At 43.4% G+C, this 19993-nt stretch overlaps 1 protein-coding gene across 1 annotated transcript in view; it reads left to right on the plus strand.

Moving 5' to 3' along the window:
• Positions 1 to 19993, plus strand: part of Megf10 (multiple EGF like domains 10) — a 149523-nt gene that overhangs the window by 26493 nt on the left and 103037 nt on the right. The window contains exon 2 of the mRNA XM_013349584.2: positions 17089 to 17222. Within this exon, the coding sequence (XP_013205038.2) occupies positions 17107 to 17222 (116 nt within the window). The 5' untranslated portion in view covers positions 17089 to 17106. The remainder of the gene's footprint in view (positions 1 to 17088; positions 17223 to 19993) is intronic.

Genomic DNA, 19993 nt, shown 5'->3' on the forward strand with positions numbered 1-19993 from the left:
TCTCCCTGTATAAGTCTAGTTCTGTGGGTATTACACACATATAGCATAGCACCCATACATATATACACAAATATGTATGTATATTTAGTAACAAATATTTGAAAGAATGGCAGAGGAAAAATATAACTTTCATAAATTCGACTGCTGTCCAAGCTGGTGCTTCTGAAAAGGAAATGGTGCTAGGTGGCTTGCCAGAGATGAACTTGATGTTGAGCCAGGCTCGACCATGGCCCATTACTCTATCCTCCTGCCTCTGCCAAATCAGATTCCACACTGCAGCACAAACACGCAGTGGGACAAACTGGGAGTCACAGGGCAATGAGAAGTGAGAATTACAGATAATGTAAATGAAGGAAGTGCCGTGAAAATGGCTCTTAATTTTCCTGTCAATGTGATACTGTTCTAGGACTATTACACAGGGTCAGACAGGGTCACTTCTTGAATAAAAGGTCTTTCTGGACACCACAGGAAGTGGTGTTGATGATTCAGTTTGTGGTACTTTATCTCCCAAGACAAAGCCTTACTTTAAGAGCCATCAAGATGGGGCTTTGGGCTGTGGCTTTTTATGTTTGCCTGTATTCGTCTTTGGTGAGGAAGCCATGGGAAGCAGGCTGCCCAGCATTTTGTTCTGTGTCCTGACCAGACACAGCTTTGCTAATGACTTTCTTCCAGCCACTACCCTTCCTCAACTGTCTATCCACATCTTGTCTGAAATCTTCAAAGCTTTTGAGCATGTGGGTTTAAAACCAGTAGGGGAAAATTACTCAGATTCTCTCTGGGTAATGCCAGAAGCGAGAGATACCTGTGGTCACTCTCCATCCTGGTTTGGGTTAGTGGTTCAGCACTGTGTCCTTGGGGGCAGAATGGCAATTGAGTCACCAATGTCACTGGTTACTTGAGACATCTGTGCAGCATAAGTGTGGGAATACTTTGTGTACTTTCTAATCCTCTAGTTCTTGGTTTAGGCTGGTAAGTGGCTTAGTCACATGAAGAGTCTGACATTTAACAGATTTGTAGTGCAGAAAACATTTGATGCTCTAGTAACACAAACAGGCTGTCATTTTAGAATGACTTTGTCTCCTTATGGGCAGATGACAAAACTGGAAGTTGATAGACTTAGGTTCTAGGTTCTAGTATATTCTACCCACATATTAACATTGTGATTTTGGTGGATTGTGTTCACTTGGACCTCAGTCATTTCATCCAGATTTTAATGATGTCCCATTAAGGCTTTCAATTCTCACCTTCTGCTCTGCTTCTTTGCATAAGGCTTTGCAGAAGCCGGTATGTATGGCATGCTTTAAAAATTTTTAGTTGCCAAATGAATATGAAAAACTTAAATGATATGCACCATCAGAGCTCTCTCTCTCTCTCTCTCTCTCTCTCTCTCTCTCTCTCTCTGTGTGTGTGTGTGTGTGTGTGTGAGAGAGAGAGAGAGAGAGAGAGAGAGAGAGAGAGAGAGAGAGAGAGAGAGCATTCTTATGTGTTCACATATTCCTGCGTGCTTGTTCAAAGGGTTCACTTGGAGTTCTCCACTACTGAGCCTTAATAACGAGAGTCTCAGTACTTAGAGTTAACTCATGATGAGAAGGGATCTGACTGTAACATCTGTCAGCCCATGGATCTCTGGAGTTGATTCTGCTGATCAGGCTGGCTAAGTGGGTGTCCGTCTATTCCCTCAAGGCTTCATGCGTCCTGCTTAAAACTGCATGTTCATTTGAAGGGGAAAAACCTTCTAATTGGGCTCTCTTACTATAAAAACCAAGTGACCCCTCAATATAGCTTATTGATCCAGACGTAGGAGAGCAGGTAATACATGGTGCCCTTGGTCATGCTGATGACAGGGGCAGAACGGCTGCTGTCACCCTAGAAGGATGTTCCTTGTGTCATGTCTGTGGTTTCAAGCTCACTCTCCTAAGTGGGAAGCTTCTCTTTTCATATTGGGCTGCATTTGGGGGGTATGTGGCGGGACCAGAAGGCATATACTTAGCCTTCTTCTCATCACTATCCTGTGCTCTCTTACCATAGGCAAACACCTAAGATTTAGGTGGCTCTCCAGTATCCTGCTTAACACCATAGATTCTTATGTCTCTTCTTTCTCCTTATCGGTTTGACTTTTCCTTTGTAAAAGGGAGATGTTGCCTTCTTCCATCGTTCATTTTTATCTTTTGTGACAGATTCATTGAGTCCAATCTGTCCTCGTGCTGTGTACATAGGATGGATTTGAACTTCTGGTCCTACTGTCTTCACCTCGCAGTGCTGGAAGTGCAGGCCTGGACCACCACACTTGGCAGTGCTGGATATAAAACCCAGGGTGTCCTTGACACTACAAGGATACATAACATTCACCAGCACCCACATTGGCGCCAACAGGATATTATGCTCGTATTAGCTCATAAAGTACTAGAGGGTGGAAGGTAGTCTTCTCTGAGACTGGCTAATTAAAATGACAACTATTTATTCATTACTAAGGGCTTTGAAAAGTTTCCACTGTTTTTGATATGCACGAGGTGCTGTTGAGGATTGAACCTAGAGCCTCAGGCATGCTGGGCCAGTACTCTGCCACTGTGTCTCTAGCCCTGAAACTTGTTGAAATAGTTATGCTATTCGGACAATTGAAATTTGGATTAAATTTATTGTATTTTATCTGGTATTATTTTGTAGCTACTTAATTTATTAATTTAGATTATTGTTCTCGTTGGTCTATAGCTATATCCATGAAGTCACTGTTCTTAGAAGATAGGCACAGCAATATTTGGAGGTTGGAAATCATGACTTATTGTCTGAGGTTTTTTTGTCCTGCCCAGTTCCCGAAATCATTAAGTCCCAAAGAGATCACACAAAGGTCTACATTAATCATAAAATATTCGCTCAGGTTTCTTATTAACTCTTATAACTTATATTATCCCATTATTCTTATCTGTGTTAGCCACATGGCTCAGTACCCTTTTCAGTGGCGTAGTCACATCTTGCTTCTTCTGTGTCTGGACAGGACTACAGAGGGAACTTCCTTCTTCCCAGAATTCTCCTGTTCTCATTGACCCGCCTCTACTTGCTGTCTGGTTGTCCTGCCTATACTTCCTGCCTGGCTATTGGCCAATCAGCGTTTATTTAAAATGTAATTGATACAATATGGACAATTGTCCTGCGCCAATGACTTATGTAAGTTTCTTTTTCAGAAGATTGGAAATAGCCTTAAAGTGCTTTGTGTTTATGGGTAGATATTCTTCATCCTGTTTTGTAGTATTTGAGTTGCCTTGAAATTATTTCAAAATAAAAAGTTAAAAATAATTTTAGAATATTAAGCAGGGTACATAAACTTGTTTATATTCTGATTATTTTGTCCTCTTTGAGTTTTTGAAGCTCCTTATGAGTTCTGGACACAAACACTTTTCAGACATTTCACTGTTCTATGGATTGTCTCCTCATTCTTTTGATTACTCACTGCCTTTTAGTTTGCTGAGATTTCATTGGTCTATTTTAACATTGTTTCCAGTAACTTCTAGGGGCTTTTCCAAAAAAAGAAGCATAACAAAAAGCCCTTGCTGTGTTTTCTGCTAGTGGTGGTTTCATAGTTTCAGTCTCATGCATTTTTTTCCTTCAAGCCTTCTCTCTAGCTCATTTCTGTAGTTTTCTGTTAACTGGTGAGACAAGGGGTCTGCATGCACACAAGTATACAATTGTTCCAACACCTTTATTAACAAAACATCCCTTTCCCCTGTTCACGTCTTAGCACTTTTATTGAAATCAGGTAGTTGTGGTAGCTTTTAGGCTCTCTGCCCTCTTTGATCTACCCCTTTCAGTGTGCTATTAAATATGAGCTTGCTACATATGACCTTTGTTATTTTGAAGTGTCATGTGTTAAGTTATATACCTAATTTGTTCAGTGATTTTATCATAAAGAGATGCCAAATTTAATGAAATATTACTTCTACATCTTTTAAGATGACCACACATTTTTTAATCCACTCAGCTGATGAAGTTCTGTGATGAAGTACGTCTTGTTTGAATCGCATAATGAAGCAGGCCTACATCTCCGGGTACAGTTCAGTCTTAGACAGATGCATCTCTCTAGGAACTTCTTATTTCTCCTAGGGCAGGAAATTTGCTGGCACCTGATTATCCAGTCATCTCTAGTGACCTTCTGATTTCTGTGGTGTCAGCTGTAATTATTCTTATTCTTAAAAAGGAAGAAACCCCTTTCCTTTTTTAAATTTCCCTTTCTTGGTCTAGCTAAAAGCCTCTGAATTCTGGATCTCTTTAAAAACAGGATCTTTGTTTTATTTTCTTCTATTATTTTCAATATCTCATTAGTTTCAACTCTGATTTTTATCATTTTTCTTCTACTATTTCCCCACTTTTCCTCATTTTTTTCTTTCTTAATAGTTATTATTAGTAGTAGTATTGTTATTTTATATGCCAACCACAGTTTTCCCTCCCTCTCTCCTCCCAATTTCTCTGCATACCCAATCCACCACTCCTCCTTTCTCTTCAGAAAAGGACAAGCCTCCCATGGATATCAACCAAATATGGCATATCAAGTTGCAGTAAGACTAGGCACCTCCCCTCATATCAAGGCTGGACCAGGTAACTAAGTAGTAGGAAAAGAGTCCCACAAACAGACAAAAGAGTCAGAGACAGTCTCTCCTCCCACTGCTAGGAGTCCTAGAAAAACTGTACCATCCATGCGGAGGGTCTAGGTCAGTCTCATGCAGGCTCCCTGGTTGTCAGTTCAGTCTCTGTGAGCTCCTATGAGCCCAGATTAGTTGATTCTGTGGGTTTTCTTGTGGTGTCCTTGACCCCTCTGGCTCCTACAGTCCTTTCCCCCCATCTTCTGCAGAATTTCCTGAGTTTCTCTTTATGTTTGGCTGTGAGTCTCTGCATCTTTTCCTGCCGGTTGCTGGATGAAGCCTCGTTGATAATTGGGAGGATAGCAGAATATTATTAGGTATCATCACGGTGACATTTTGTTGTTGTTGTTGGCCAGTTGTATTTGGCTCTATCCTAGGTCTCTGGGCTATCTAACCTCTGGGTCCTGATACTTCAGGCAGTGTCAGGGATAGGCTTCCTCTGCGGCATGGGTTTCAGTCTGAATCAATTACTGGTTGACCCCTCCCACAAATTGTAGGCTTTTTTCCTAGTTTTTTAAAGGTGCATTAATAACTTATTTATATGCCATCTTTCTACCTTTTTGTTTTGTTTTTTTTTTTTTCAAGATACAGTCTCACTATGTAGCTTTGGCTGTCCTGAAACTCACCAGGCTGGCCTTTAACTCAGAGAGACCTGCTTGCCTCTGCCTCTCAAGTGCTGGGATTAAAGTTGTGTGCTCCTATGAAGAGCTACTTTTTTGATGTTCATATGAATTTTCCTCTTAGTTTGCTATGTCCCATATCTTTTAGTATGTTACGGTCCTGTGTGTATTTATTTCTTAAAATTCTAATTTTCATATTAATAACATCCTTGATCCATTGATTCTTCAAGAATGGTTGAATATTTTAAAGGTTTTTTTTTTTTTACTTCTAATTATTGTATTGTTGTCAGAGAAGATACTCTTTTCTTTTTTAGGGTCAAGCTTAAGGCTTCATGCATGTCTGGTAAGCGCTACCATTGAGCTCTACTCTAGTCAACAACTTCAGCTTTTAGAAATGGTTGAAACTTGTTTTGTGGTCTAGCCTCGGCTATCTAGAGAACATTCTATGTTGAGAAGAATGCGTACTCTGTAGTGTTGGTGGGTGCTGTAGAGACATGGGGTGTTGCCCATTTGGTCTAGGATACAGTGAAACTCTACAATTATTTTTTGTTTGGATAATCACTGCTATTCATTGCTAAAAGTGGGGTGTTAAAATCCCCTACAATTCAAAGGTTGTTTTTTTATGTTGCTCAATCAAAGAATCTTAATATGACTACTACTACTAATAGGGGATAATTACTTCAAACTCAGAAAAACAAAAGAAGCATTATTTTGTAGATCAAAATTAAATATGACCTTGGAATCCATTATCCAATATCCTATAAGTAATCTGTAGTACAGAAAACATGATGAACTCTCCAAGTTATTATAATTTGGGTCGTTTTTTTTTTTTTTATCAACACACATTAAATACTTAGAGTTAAATGGTTGAGTAATCTGGGACAGTGTTTTTTTATTGAAAAAAAAACAGCAGATGTGTCTCAAAACACAGTCATTGGTGAGGTCAACCCTGTGGGCACAAAAATAACAGGTCATAATTAGAAGATGATGGGCCTTTGCCAGGACTTAGAATGTGGGGAGAAATTTTCAGAACCATCCGGGAAAGTTTCTTCTGCTCGCTACTGCTACTGAAGGCATTATTGGGAAGTATTTTGAACATAAGCCAAAGCAATTTTAATATAGGAATATTTTTTAAAAAATCATGATATTTGTTAACTCTTACAGGATAACATTAGCTCAAACCAAACTGCTTGAAATAATAAACATCTCTGACCTCCGAGCTTCTAAGGGCCAGGAATCTGGGGGTAGTTGAGCTGGCAGATCTGATTCAGGGTCTCATGATGCTGTAGTCAGGATGGAGGAAGAGCGACAGTCATGTGAGGGCCCAATGGGGGTTCCACAACCTGGGTGAACATACAAGGCTGCTGTTTGCAGGAGGCTTCCATTCTGTTGTGGAGTTGAAGACTGCTCAGCCAACAGAAAGTTCTATTAGCCCCTGGTGACTACCCTGAGGGACCCCGGTGCAACACTGAGCCTTTCTCACAGTGAGTTTTAAGCACAAAAATCCGTGTTTGGGGTTGACATACTTCAGTTAACAAGAGAAGTTAGTCAGGAGTAGAACTGCAGAGGCCATGAAGCAAGTTAGTCAGTACATTTAGAGACTTTCTCAGAACTGTGGACTCTGATGGGTTAGGTCTTCGTCTTCATTTTGGCCGGTGGTACGGTGTACATGTTGAGTTTGATGGCCTGAGTGGTAATTCCATCATGGCGTCAGTTGTGCTAAGGTCTGGGGACTTGTTACACTTTCTTTATCATGTCAGTGTTCCTCTTGGTTGCTTGAGTGTTCTGATGATAAGACCACTGGTTTCCTAAGGAACTGAGACCCAGGAACCCAGATGAAGGGGCAGTGTCTTTACAGCATACATTTCCAAGTTTTACTGTCCTTTTTCAATTACCTATTGATTATACAAATCTACGTGTGTGTGTGTGTGTGTGTGTGTGTGTGTGTGTGTGTGTGTGTGTGTGTGTGTGTTGGGGGTTATTTAAGGCAGGGACCGTTGAGGAGCACCATGGAGACAAACTATAATAACAACTTATGATTACAGTTATCAAAGCACAGTTGAAAGAAAAAGAGTCACACTTATAAAAGAATAAAAGAGATTTCCTTTCCCTCCCTTCCTTCCTTCCTTCCTTCCTTCCTTCCTTCCTTCCTTCCTTCCTTCCTCCCTCCCTCCCTCCCTCTTTCTTTCTTTCTTTCTTTCTTTCTTTCTTTCTTTCTTTCTTTCTTTCTTTCTTTCTTTCTTTCTTATATAAAAATAATGACTCCAGTAGAGAAGACTGGGTAGGAATGTCATTGAGGTATATTAGGTTATGAGAAGTTTGAGAAAATAAGTTTGATTTTGTTTACTAAATTCTGGAAATGGAAATAATATCTGAAATTTCCTTTTCTAATAAAGAAGAGATGCATTTTGTTCGTTAGCACGAGATAGACTGAATCCTAGACAATATAACCAGGATTCAGATGGTTGAAACCTCAAAATATCTCTGTAATATTGACTGTATTATCATTATTTCCTCTGGCTATGCTTTCTTTCTTTCTCTCCTGATTTTCCCATTTTCTGTTCTGGAGGCTTACCCCAGGAAGGTCATTTTTACCTCACACTGACTCGCAGCAACCTCATCCACTCCTCACTTCCAGAGGACTTGCTCCATTGGTTGGGCTCACTGCTACTCATTTCCCCAACACCTCATTCTTTACCTAATGATCCTGCTCTAAGGAGTGAGTTAGACCACAACAGAACCACAGGAACTGATCAACCTGGCTAACAGCTCAAGCCTGTTACCACCCAGCCCTGCTGCCCCCTTCCTAACTCTCTACACATCCCTTAGAAAACCTCTTTTCTACCCCAAGGATTGGCTCACACCTTTTTCTTGACCTTGTGACCCCTCCTGGGCTTTTCATTTACCCAAAGGCTCCTTTTATCAGGGTGATGCTGAGGACCCATTATAAGTGTGGCAGTCAGCTCTGCTCTGTTTTAATTGTCTGGCTTCCACGGGAGACACTTAATCTGAGTGCTCCCCTTAGGGATGTAACAGACCCACCCCAGAGCCAGTGAAGCTGTGTGTGAGGTACCACCAGGAATCCCTAGTTTCTCTTCCTTCTAGAGCCAACAATCAGTTTGACCTCTCTCATGAACCTTCACAGCTTACATTGATTTCCATTCCTTTTTAAGCCCCGAGAAGCCACTTCCAGCTTGAATTGTTTGGCAAATAGCCATATATTTCTTATCACTTTCCTCTTTAATGAATTTAAGGTCCCAAGGGCAGAAGCCATGACTTCCTTACAGGTCACAAAAGTTCCCATATTATCCTGTCTACGGGCCTGAAATGATAATTGCTTGTGAATTTCCTCCATATGTTGTGAGTGAGGGGTTCCTAGGAACGAACACTATTGAAGGCTTCCTAGGATTGATAATTGGGCCACTGGGATCTTCTCCAAACTGTTCCTTAATCATGGGGTTGGTTGGTTAAGTAGATGGAGCTGTAGCCCACAGTTCCCATACCAGCCTATTTCCATCCCAACCACAGCCTGCACCAGGCTGTGCTGTTTAATTTGTGGCATTTTCTGTGCCACCAACGCCTTGTCCTGTTCTGCTCAAAGTCCCTAAGAACTATTGAAAGCACAATTAAATGCATTTTCTATATTATTACTACATATTAGTATATGTAGGTGCTTGAGGATACTTGTTACTGAATTATGTTTATGAAATAAGATTTGATAGGGATGGTTTCCTTTTACTAATATTGGTAACCATAAGCTGCCCATCTCACAAGCATTCTAGGTAGACTGTGTGACTACCATAGAACTCGCTAATCTTATTTAGAGTATCTGTGTTATGTCACAGGATTTGATTTTAGCAAGCTAATACAGGTAATAACCCTTTCCCCACCAAAAAAGAAAAAAGAAATAAAAAAAATTAGACATAGCAAATATAGAACTTGAAAGAACAGTTATGCTTGGGTGACAGCTAATCTTATTTATTATATCTGTGTTATGTCACAGGATTTGATTTTAGCAAGCTAATACAAATAAATAATTACCCCTTCCCTACCAAAAAAGAAGCAAAAAATTAGACATAGCAATATAGAACTTTGAAGAGCAATTGTGCTTGGACAACAGAATATACTGTTAGCATAACTAGTTCCGTGCTATAGTTTACATCTTAAATGTTTCCCCAAAGGCCCATGTCTTAACGGCTTTTTTTTTTGGAGGAGGGCCACTTGTTGGTTTCCTGCTGCCCAGCACTGAAATAACCACACAGAAACTGTATTAATTAAATCACTGCTTGGCCCATTAGCTCTAGCTTCTTATTGGCTAACTCTTACATCAATTTAACCCATTTCTATTAATCTGTATATTGCCACGTGGCAGTGGCTTACCAGGAAAGATTCAGCTTGTCTGACTCTGGTGGCTCCATGGCGTCTCCCTGACTCTGCCTTCTTCCTCCCAGCATTCAGTTTAGTGTCGTGCCCCCCCCCCACCTAAGTTCTGTCCTATCAACAGGCCAAGGTAATCACAGCACACAGAGGGGATTTCTATATCACTTATTCTTTTTTTTTGACCTTTAGAAACTAAACTTCATTTTTTTAAAAACATATATTTTTTTAAATTTATTTATTTATTAAGGATTTTTGCTCCTCCCCGCCACCGCCTCCCATTTCCCTCCCCCTCCCCCCATCAAGTCCCCCTCCCTCATCAGCTCGAAGAGCAATCAGGGTTCCCTGACCTGTGGGAAGTCCAAGGACCGCCCACCTCTATCCAGGTCTAGTAAGGTGAGCATCCAAACTGCCTAGGCTCCAAATGTAACACCAGGAAGAAGCAGCAGAACCTTTGAGGGATGACACCTCATTATTGGGGTGTGTCCTTGAGAGGATTGTGGGACCCTGACACCACTCCCTTTCATACCACGCTGTGAGCTGAGTACCCTCTGCCATGTGCTCCAGCCAGGAGGTACCACCAAAGGCCTGAGAGGTCGACAATCAGTTATTAACAGGAGCCTCTAAAACTGTGAGCTATGTTGACCAATCAACCTTGGATGGTGAAAATAGAAACCACGGCAGTGACGTCCATCTTCCTTTTTGCCTGCCCAGTTGTATTTCCATGGGGGTCCTATCTGTGCCTGTTCTCAGGACAACGAGCAAACATTACTGGCTTCGTATCATTGAAGTTGGTCCATGGATACTCTATCCACTGGCTCATGAGCCATGAGGCACACTGTGCATCTCCAGCTGAGCCATATGAGGACTAATTGTTAGCATTCAGATATTATGCTGGCCTACTCTTGGGGACCTAGTAGAATCAGCTGCAAACCACAACCACTCCCTACTTGCTAGTATTGCAGGCATCACACACTAGCCTGCTCCCAGGGTCCTCAGCTGTGGCCACTAAGAGCATCTCCTGTACATACATTGTCAGCATTTGAGTAGAGACCTGGCCAGCCCAGGGTCCTACTGCCTCTGTGCACATGTGCTTAGACTTGTGAAGTCTCTGTGTGTATGTGCTAAGCCCTACTTAAAAGTTCTGCCTCTCCCTTCCAACTTCCCCCCAACCCTTTCTCCTTTTTCCCCCAATAAACCTCCAACATGAGAGTTTGTTGTATGGTGTGTCCTCGCTGTTTTTTAAACTACACCACTAACTGCAGACAATTTGTTTAAAAAAAAAAAAAGATTGAAAGGCCAAGTGAAATAACCGGCTCTTAGTATGGGGAGTGGTGAGGGGGGCAACTGATGGCGGGAAAATGGACATACATAATAAAGACATTAGTTTAGGATAAGAAGCTTAGTGCAAGAGCACCCAAGTTATTTCTCCGTGCAAACTAAATGATTCTAGGAAGGGAATAGATTTTTAGAGCCAGAAAGGCTTACCTAGAATCATTTATTCCTCTGTTGTTACAAACATAAATTAGTAAGTCAACACCCCGTTATTTATTTCTCCTTGACACACTGATAAAGAAACAGCCTGTTATTAGAAGCCACACTCCTCCAGCGCATGGGTTTGTTCAACCCCGCTATTTATGATGGCTTCCGTGTTTGAACAAGCAGAGCTCCAAAGCAGCAAGAGTTAACTCTGCGGGCTGTTTCCTTACCCTAATAACAGCGTTTTAGCAATGCTAATCAGCTTGACTGATTTTCTGTTTTGATTTTTCCAGAATAATTAAGTGAATGATCTGAGATGCAATCAAGTTTGGCAGTAGGGGGTTATGCAAATGACAGGTTTTTTTCTACATTTAAAAATTTGTTAAATGGAATCGTAAAGAAAGGTATTTGAAAATGAAGAGAAGGTGGGTGAGGGTAACCTAACACCCAATTTAGAGTTTTAAAGATATTCAAAACATCTATTTTTAATGGAGCAACTCGCCATTTTATTACCCTTATCAATGAAAATAATGATTTACAGAACTATTTTTTTTTTTCAATTTTGAAAGAGAAAATACTGGAAGAGGACGGGAGAAAGGGAGGGGAAGGAGAACTTGAAGGAGCGGGATAGTCAAGATGGAGGAAGGACAGAGGTGGAGAGCCAGGAAAGAGATATTTTGATTGAGAGAGCCATTATGGGGATAGCAAGAAATCTGGCACTAGTGAAACTCCCAGGAATCCACAGGGATGACCCCGGCTAAGACCCTCAGCAATAGAGGAGAGGGTGCCTGAACTGGTCTTGCCCTGTAGTCAGACTGATAAATATCTTAAATATTACCATAGAACCTTCATCCAGCAACTGATGGAAACAGAGGCAGAGACCTGCAGCAGAGCACTGAGCTGAGCTCCCAAAATCCATTTGTTAGTGGGAGGAGTGGGAATACGAGCAAATAAATCAAGACCATGATGAAGACACCCATGGAAACAGCTTGTCTGAGCTAATGGGAGCTCACCAACTCCAGCTGGACCTGGAAGAAACTAGCATGGGTCCAAAACTAGTCCCTCTGAATATGGGTGACAGTTGCATGGTTGAGGCAGACTGTGGGGCCACTGGCAGTGGCACCAGAATTTATCCTTACTGCTGGTATTTATTGGCTTTCTGGGAACCTATTAGCTCTAAAAATTTGTTTTTAAAATCAGTTTTAGATGATTTTGAATGTAATCATTCATATGTGCATGTGCCTGTGTTCTCATACAAACCTTTTAATGTATGATATTTTTCCTTACACAAATGTCACCTGTAACCTGCCTTTGATAGTCCAGATGCTGAGTTTTAAAAGGAGCAATTGAGGCAATGTCTTGACTGGTAAAGCAGTCACTGTCAGACATGAAGACCCCGAGTTAATAATCCTAACACCAAATATCCAGACCCAGCTGCTGCTGAGGGCCGTGTCTGGGTCCATGGTCCTGCTGGGGCTGGAGTCTGTGTTGAAGTCCAAGGGCACTGTTGCCAGCAACTGTCCCACTGAAGCCTGGGGCTGGGCCTCAATTTGAGGCCGTGATGGTGTCTGGGGACCATGCAGCTGCCAGAGCCATCCTGATCTGTGTAGTCAGCGCTTCCACCCAGAGTCAGGATGTCATCTGGACTTGAGATGGTGCTGAGGGCCATGTCTGGATCCATAGTCCAGCTGCAGTTGTGTCTGTGGCCTGTGTCACCTCAGGGGATCATAGGAATCATGCATGATGAAATCGGAGAGCCATGATGAGCCGACCCTGCCCTTCACTGGCACTGAGAAAGATGACCCTGCCCTTTGCTAGACATTGTAGCAAGAGAACTGACCCCAAACCACTCAGAAGAGATGGCCCCACCCCTCACCACAGGCCTCCAAGACTGACCCAGATGGCATGGGCATAGGGGAGCAGGCTCCAGCCCCACAGCCAGGCCTTGGCTCGGACCACCCTACAGCTGCCCCATGCAGGACCCGCTGGAGCTTGTGAAGCAACTCACTCTGTGGAATCTCCATGACTCTGGGTGGCAGCAGGCTATCCCAGAGGAGTTCTGGTGAGGATCCAGTGACAATAGTGTGTCAGAAACCAGAGGCCTTGAACCGAACCAATGGCTCATTGAACATTTGCTAGTAATACTGACTGGACAGAAGGGTATACTGTGTGACACACTGAGGCTCCCAATGCCACCAGGATGAATGAAGAGGTTTTGGAGAGGCGGGACAGATGGAGGAGCAAAGAGGTTTTGGGGGGTTTTATTTTGTTCTTGTTTGTTTGTTTGCTTGCTTGTATGCCTTGTTTTGTTTTTCTTTTAATTTCCTTTTTTGGGGAAGCTGCAGTAGTGAGGGGAGAATGTGGGGAGACTGGGAGGGGAGCGTAATTAGGGGTCATGATGTGAAATTCCCAAAGAATCAGTAAAGAAATTATGTTAAAATAAAGAAAGCAAAACCAATCCTGGCACTAAGGTAAAAATCTGAGATGGTGCTTGCTTGTAATCCCAGCTTTCGGGAGGTGGAGACAGGTGGGTCTTTAAGGCCCACTGACCACCCTGCCACCTAGCCGGATCCTAGGAAGAGACCCTATCTATAAAAACAGGCAGAAGTCTCCTAAGGAAGACACTTAGGGTTGACCGGTAGACACACACATACACATGCACACCCCTACCCACAAGCAAGTCAACAACAGGAACAAAATAACTCAAACAAAAAGACCAAAGCAAGGAGGAGGTGACCACAGTCTGTCTTGTTGGTCAGCCCCTCCCAGAGATTATTTGCCTCGGGTCCAGAGGAAGGAAAACGAACAATTCATGATACACGTTATACAGTAAAACAGAACACACAGAGGCTTTTTTTATTTCTTGGCAGTTTGGTTAGCACGCAGCAATTTCTAACTTTCCAGACTAAACAGTTCTAATTGGTAAATGGATGGTTTGATTTGAAATGGTGGCACAGGAGAAAAAATTCCCAATGTGGGGTAATTGTTTATGAGTCGTTGGCAGATTACTGTTAACCAGCCTTCATGTTTGTCTTTGAGGGGCAAAATGAAAGCGAGTGAGCATATTTCACACTTCATTGAAGGGAAATACTTATCTGGACAAAGAGGAGCTAGGGAGCAAGGAAAGATTCTCTCTGCTTATTTGTTACAACCAACTAGACTCAACGTTTTTCTTTTTCTGGTGGGCGAGGGAAACACTAACCACGAAGTACGCGTCTTCAGCGGACAATCAGAGTCCCCTGCTTCCCCGTCAAGTTACTGTGAAGATAACATTGGCACACAGGCCTCACTGAGGTGTGTAGCCTAGGGGAGCAGAGAGGAGGTGGTTGCTGTCCTGCTCAGTTCGAGTTATCATCCCATTCTCCGTAAAAGAGCGTCTTAGATTATATGAGAGTCAGCTGCACGGCCTGTGAGAAGTACCTCTCATTTGCACTGATTCCTAAGTCATAGTTTAGCTACCTAATTAGGCTTCAAATATTGGAATTATTTAGTGACTACCCTTTTAAAAGATTTCACAGCCTCTCTTGATGGCTTACACTGTTGTTTAATTATCCTGCAAATTCATGATGTTTTTCTTGATCTTTAAATACTTCCCCTCGATTTCTCTTTTGTGGAGTCAGAGATGGGAAACTTGTTAGAACAGAAGGCACTTAAAGTGTTTGTCCTTGTGGGGGACAAACAAGAATTAAGAATTCCTCATTCCTTCTGTCCTTCTGAATCTGATGGCTCTATCATATTTTAGTTTTCAGGTTTTTCTGCTATGCTTATTATTACTGTTATTTATTTATTTAAAGTAACATTATCAAGCGTGATGACTCAAGACAGCAATTTTCGCTCCTTTGGAGGCTAAGGCAGGAAGGTTGCAGGTTCAAAGCCTGCGTGGGCTTCAGGATCAGATCAAGACCAGTCTTGGCAATTTATTAAGAGCCTTTAACAAAAATTTTTAAAAGTGGAAACCATGCTGGGAATGTAGCTTAGGGGCAGTGGATTTACCCAGCATGCATGAGACCCCAGCTTTCCATAGGCAAGACAATGCTTAATTTCCTTGTAATCTGTAAATAGGCCAGCTGTTTCTAGTTCTGTGTCCATTTCTATGACGTGTTGATGACAAAGTGTGCCAAGGAAGCCTTTTGTATTGAGTTCTAGAAAGTGAAGGAGTACATGTGACTTCCTGTTGCATATCATTGTAGTTCTGAAACACTCTCGCCTGGTGTAGTCTCTGTACATAGTGGGAGTTGACAAATGCTCACTCGTGGCTTTGCTTGAATACCTAATTGGAGCCTCGATCTTAAGATATCCAAGCTGAACTCAGTGGTAGGCTGTCCAGTTCCCCTAGGGCCAAATCCCAAGTCTTTCTCCTTGATTATTCCTACATGATGTGACCAAGACATGCTGATCCCATCTGCTAAAACATTTCCAGAGTCACTGGTAACCGATGCTGCTTTCTAGTTCACTCCTGGTGGTCTGTCCGCCCTCTCCTTGACAGATGTGGATAGAATCAGTCTTTCTGCACACTGTTGTAGTGTATAAAGTGAGGACAGGACCTCTCCGAGGTATGGTTGAGGGGAAGGTTTTTATTGTAGATATAAATGAGAAGACAACCAGAGACATCTGGAAGAGTTCAGAGCAGGGAGAGAAAGCAGTAGACTAAACATGGCCAACAGGCTGGACCACGCCATAAGAGAGGGGTGGAAGTGAGAGAGGAAGCTAAGAGAGTGTGTGTAGACAAAGGAGACCAAGAGAGAGAGTCTAAAGGGAGGACCAAGAACGCACATGACCAAAATGACAGGGTTATATGGAAGAGAAGTCGGGGGGGGGGCAGGAAAGCCCATGAGCTAGGGACATTTAGGGTAGGGGTAGGATGAGAAGAGCCAGGAATCCGGCATGGACTCTGTAACAGGTATTTGTGATTCTGAGAAAGCCTGGAGGTCAGCTTGTGTTTTGGTATGCCAATAGGTACTACAGTTAGCCATTTGTCCAGACTTTCTTTGGGGCATGACAAGTAGCTCTTTGTTGTGCTTGGACAAAGCCCCAGACTTTATGTAGCTTACAGACCCATTGTGAGATGTCCACTGCATGTCTCTCTCTGTCTCTGTCTCTGTCTCTGTCTCTCTCCCTGGCTGTTTTCTTTCTCCTACAAGAATTAATTCAGCTCCCTAAATGCACCCAGCCATCCCTCCCTGACCTCTTTACCCCTGTCTTGGAACTTCTAGCTCTTTCTGCCTCCTGCCAGTCTCTCTGTTTACCAGGTTTCCAAATACCTTGCTGCCATAGACTTGAGCTTCATTTTCTTCAATGCCATGTCTAAACAGATTTACACTTTTTCCAGGTATCTGAGTTTTTTAAAACTGCCTTAAGAGAGTTGGTTTGGTTTTTATTCAAATGATGGAAAAACCAAAGCACTGTGTGAAGAAACTTGTGCCATGTGACCAGGCATCTCAATGGGCAGGAAAGGGTGCTAGCTTTGCAATTTTGGATACCTACATTTTGTTGTGCCTAGGATTGAGTGGCACTCCTTGCTCATGGAATGAGTTGAATTGCTTTATGAATCTCAGCCTGAGGCTGAGTTGCCTCTCTCTACACTCAAAGGAGCCTCTGTTTCATCATGCATTCTCGGGACGAGTGAGGCCAGATTCCTCTGTAGGCCCTCTCCTTTTGGAAGGAAATATGCCTCGCAAGAGAAGCTGTGTTGCCCTGGTGGGTTTCTTCAGTATCAGCTGGCATGGATCAGAAGAGCTTTCATCACGGTGGTCATTAATGACAATCTACATATTTTAGTCACTTATAAAATGGCCGGCACTCTGCACAACACAAGGAATAACCTCTCTCTCCCGGCATGAGAAATCTGGTGACCCAGCTGTTTCAATAGGTGGCCTGTGTGTGTTTCAGCCCTAGTGACAACTGGCACTGAGTCCCCTGCTCTCCTGGAAACAATTCTGTTTGGTGGTTTTAACGCAACATTATTGTTTTCCTTGCTGCAGATTGTTCTATCAAGAAAAATGGCCATTTCTTCAAACTCATGCCTGGCCGTCATCTGCTCCTTGTTGTGTTGTTGGATGAGGACAGCATCCTCTCTGAACCTGGAAGACCCCAATGTGTGCAGCCACTGGGAAAGGTAAGGGTCCCGAAAGTAGCCAGAGTGGTCTATTCCGTTATCCCCACAGGCCTGATGGGTAGACTGGAAATCTGAGAAGACACGTTGAAATGGCTTTTCTGGAACAATCAATTTGATAAGTTGAGTCACGTTACTGCCCCTGGAATGCATGTTTTGTGGGGTGTGTGGGGGGGAACATCTGGCTCTAACATGGGCACAGTGGTAAGATGGAGGGAAACAGTAACTGAGCTAGAGTTTGGGTGGAAGTCTGTGAGCACTTATCCAAACGTGGTGACGTGAGGCGCTGGATCCATGCGTGAGGCTGTTGCGTTAACAGTGAGAAGCAGCCTGGTGTAATGCGTTATATAAATATTTTGAACTGTATGGGATCGAAGTAGTTGTGCCATGGGTAGCTTGGTGGTCGGAGCTAGGCCTGGTCCAAGCCAGGTGTAGCATGGTCCTTCTATCCCAGCTCCTCACGAGGCTGAGGAAGGAGGATCACACGTTCAAGCAAGGTCTGCCATCACTATGGAATCAGTTTTAAGACAGAGTTCGCAACTTAACAAGAGCTTGTCTCAAAATGGGAGTGGAGATAATGGCGGGGGTGGGGGCGGGGGCGGGGGCAGGACTGTGGCACTCTTGACTTGGGTTAAATCCCAAACGTTAAGCAAATTGCAGCCTGATTTTTGAATGAACAGGGAAGGTCGCATGGAGGCGAAGAGGCAGTGTCCCCTGAGGTGTTCTGGAAGATGGGAGTGGATAGCAGTTCGGGATGGGGAGGGGGCTTCTACAGATGGAAGACAGCTTGAAGCTGGTGTCTTGAAGATCACATAAAACTGCAATCAGAACAGTCAGTGGGGCACTGGAGATGGTAACATCGGATAGATTACATGAAGACAGAAGACGGAGTACCCAGGTGGGAGATTCACAGTAGGAAATATCCAAAATTGCACAAAATTAGAGATCACCTTAGGGATCTTCCAGTTCCCGCTGAGGCCGAAAACGCCAAACCTGCCCTATCTGGTACAGTGTCGGCATTCCAGGCTGCAGAGCTGCCTGGGGGCCTCAGGAACATGGGCAGTTGTTACCCCACAGAGTAACAGTTCATCAAAAGACTTTACCAAGCAGACGGTGTTCAGTAGTTATACCACGAGGTGCATTTGGACTGGCTGAAGCACAGTCTCACCAGCTCTCGGGGACATTTTTGTGTCACCCTCAGCGCCATGATTAACAACGAGCAGAGGGCTGGGAACATGACAGTGACTTCCACCTGATGTTATGTACATTTTAGAACCAGATCTTACTGCCACCTCTGTTGGCAGCGTAGAATCTGGGTAACAAAACGCGATTACTTTATCAATTAATGAAGTTACAGAACACGAAACTTTATGCTGTAGAGAAAATAGGTAATATAAGGTTGTTTGAATTTATGGTAGTAACAGTGTCATACAGAATGAAAAGAACACGCACCTACTAACTACCTTTATCATCTTAATAGCATCTTCCCTAGGATATTTCAGTCAGGAAGTGTGCAATAGGTAATACTAAAATAGTAGGAATGAGTTTGAAACGTACAGTAATGTGTGTGTGTGTGCGCGCATTGTATCAAACTTGGAGCTGGAAGGAACCAGCTGACAGTTAACCATCTTAGTGGTTGGTGGCTTTAGGTGTGAGGCACAGTTAAACGTGTGAGATGCTGAGAGCTGCAGATCAATGGATCTTGAAAATCAATGTCTTTACTGTGATGTGAAGCTGATCCACCAGAGCTTAGAGCATGCAATGTGTATCATTGCCCATGTGGAAAGACAGGAGGAGGGAGTTGAGGGAAGTGCGTGTAGGTTCGTATGGTCTACCAGGACTGGGCTCAGGAAATCAGGTGAAACAGCATGGTGAGATATGAAACTACTGAGGGGGTGACCCAAAGGAATGTGGGATCTTCCAACCAGAATCTTTGGAAAGAGCAGGTTTGACTTGATTTCTTACCCTCATTTGAGCAAAGCTGTCAACATGCTGTTGTCCTGCCTTGTTCACCAGGGATAATTCCCACTGTCTGGGACCTTGGATGTGGCATGTACTCAGTAGATTATTAAAATGTGGACCTACCTCTTGATAGTGAAGGAGATGGCCAAACATGGATATGAGCATGCACAGTGAGAGAGGCAGGCCACAGTAGTCTCTAGTAGAATCTGGAGTCAACCCTGAAATATTCACTAGGAGGGAGGGAGACAATGGGTACATTAAAGGATGTGGACACTAAAGAATGTGGGGCACTAAAGGACGTGGAGGGACTAAAAGACGTGGGGGACTAAAGGACGTGGGGACACTAAAGGACATGAGGCACTAAAGGATGTGGGGACACTAAAGGACATGGGGGGACTAAAGGACTTGGGGCACTAAAGGACTTGGGGGACTAAAGGACATGGGGGCACTAAAGGACATGGGCACTAAAGGACATGGGGCACTAAAGGACATGGGGACACTAAAGGACGTGGGGCACTAATTGACGTGGGGCACTAAAGGACATGGGGACACTAAAGGACGTGGGGGACTAAAGGACGTGGGGGACTAAAGGACTTGGGGCACTAAAGGACTTGGGGCACTAAAGGACGTGGGGCACTAAAGGACATGGGGGACTAAAGGACGTGGGGACACTAAAGGACATGGGGGGACTAAAGGACGTGGGAGACTAAAGGACTTGGGGGAACTAAAGGACATGGGGGCACTAAAGGACGTGGGGGACTAAAGGATGTGGGGGACTAAAGGACATGGGGGGACTAAAAGACGTGGGGGAC

This window comes from Microtus ochrogaster, chromosome 18, assembly GCF_000317375.1.
Source record: "Microtus ochrogaster isolate Prairie Vole_2 chromosome 18, MicOch1.0, whole genome shotgun sequence".
Lineage (NCBI taxonomy): Eukaryota > Metazoa > Chordata > Mammalia > Rodentia > Cricetidae > Microtus > Microtus ochrogaster.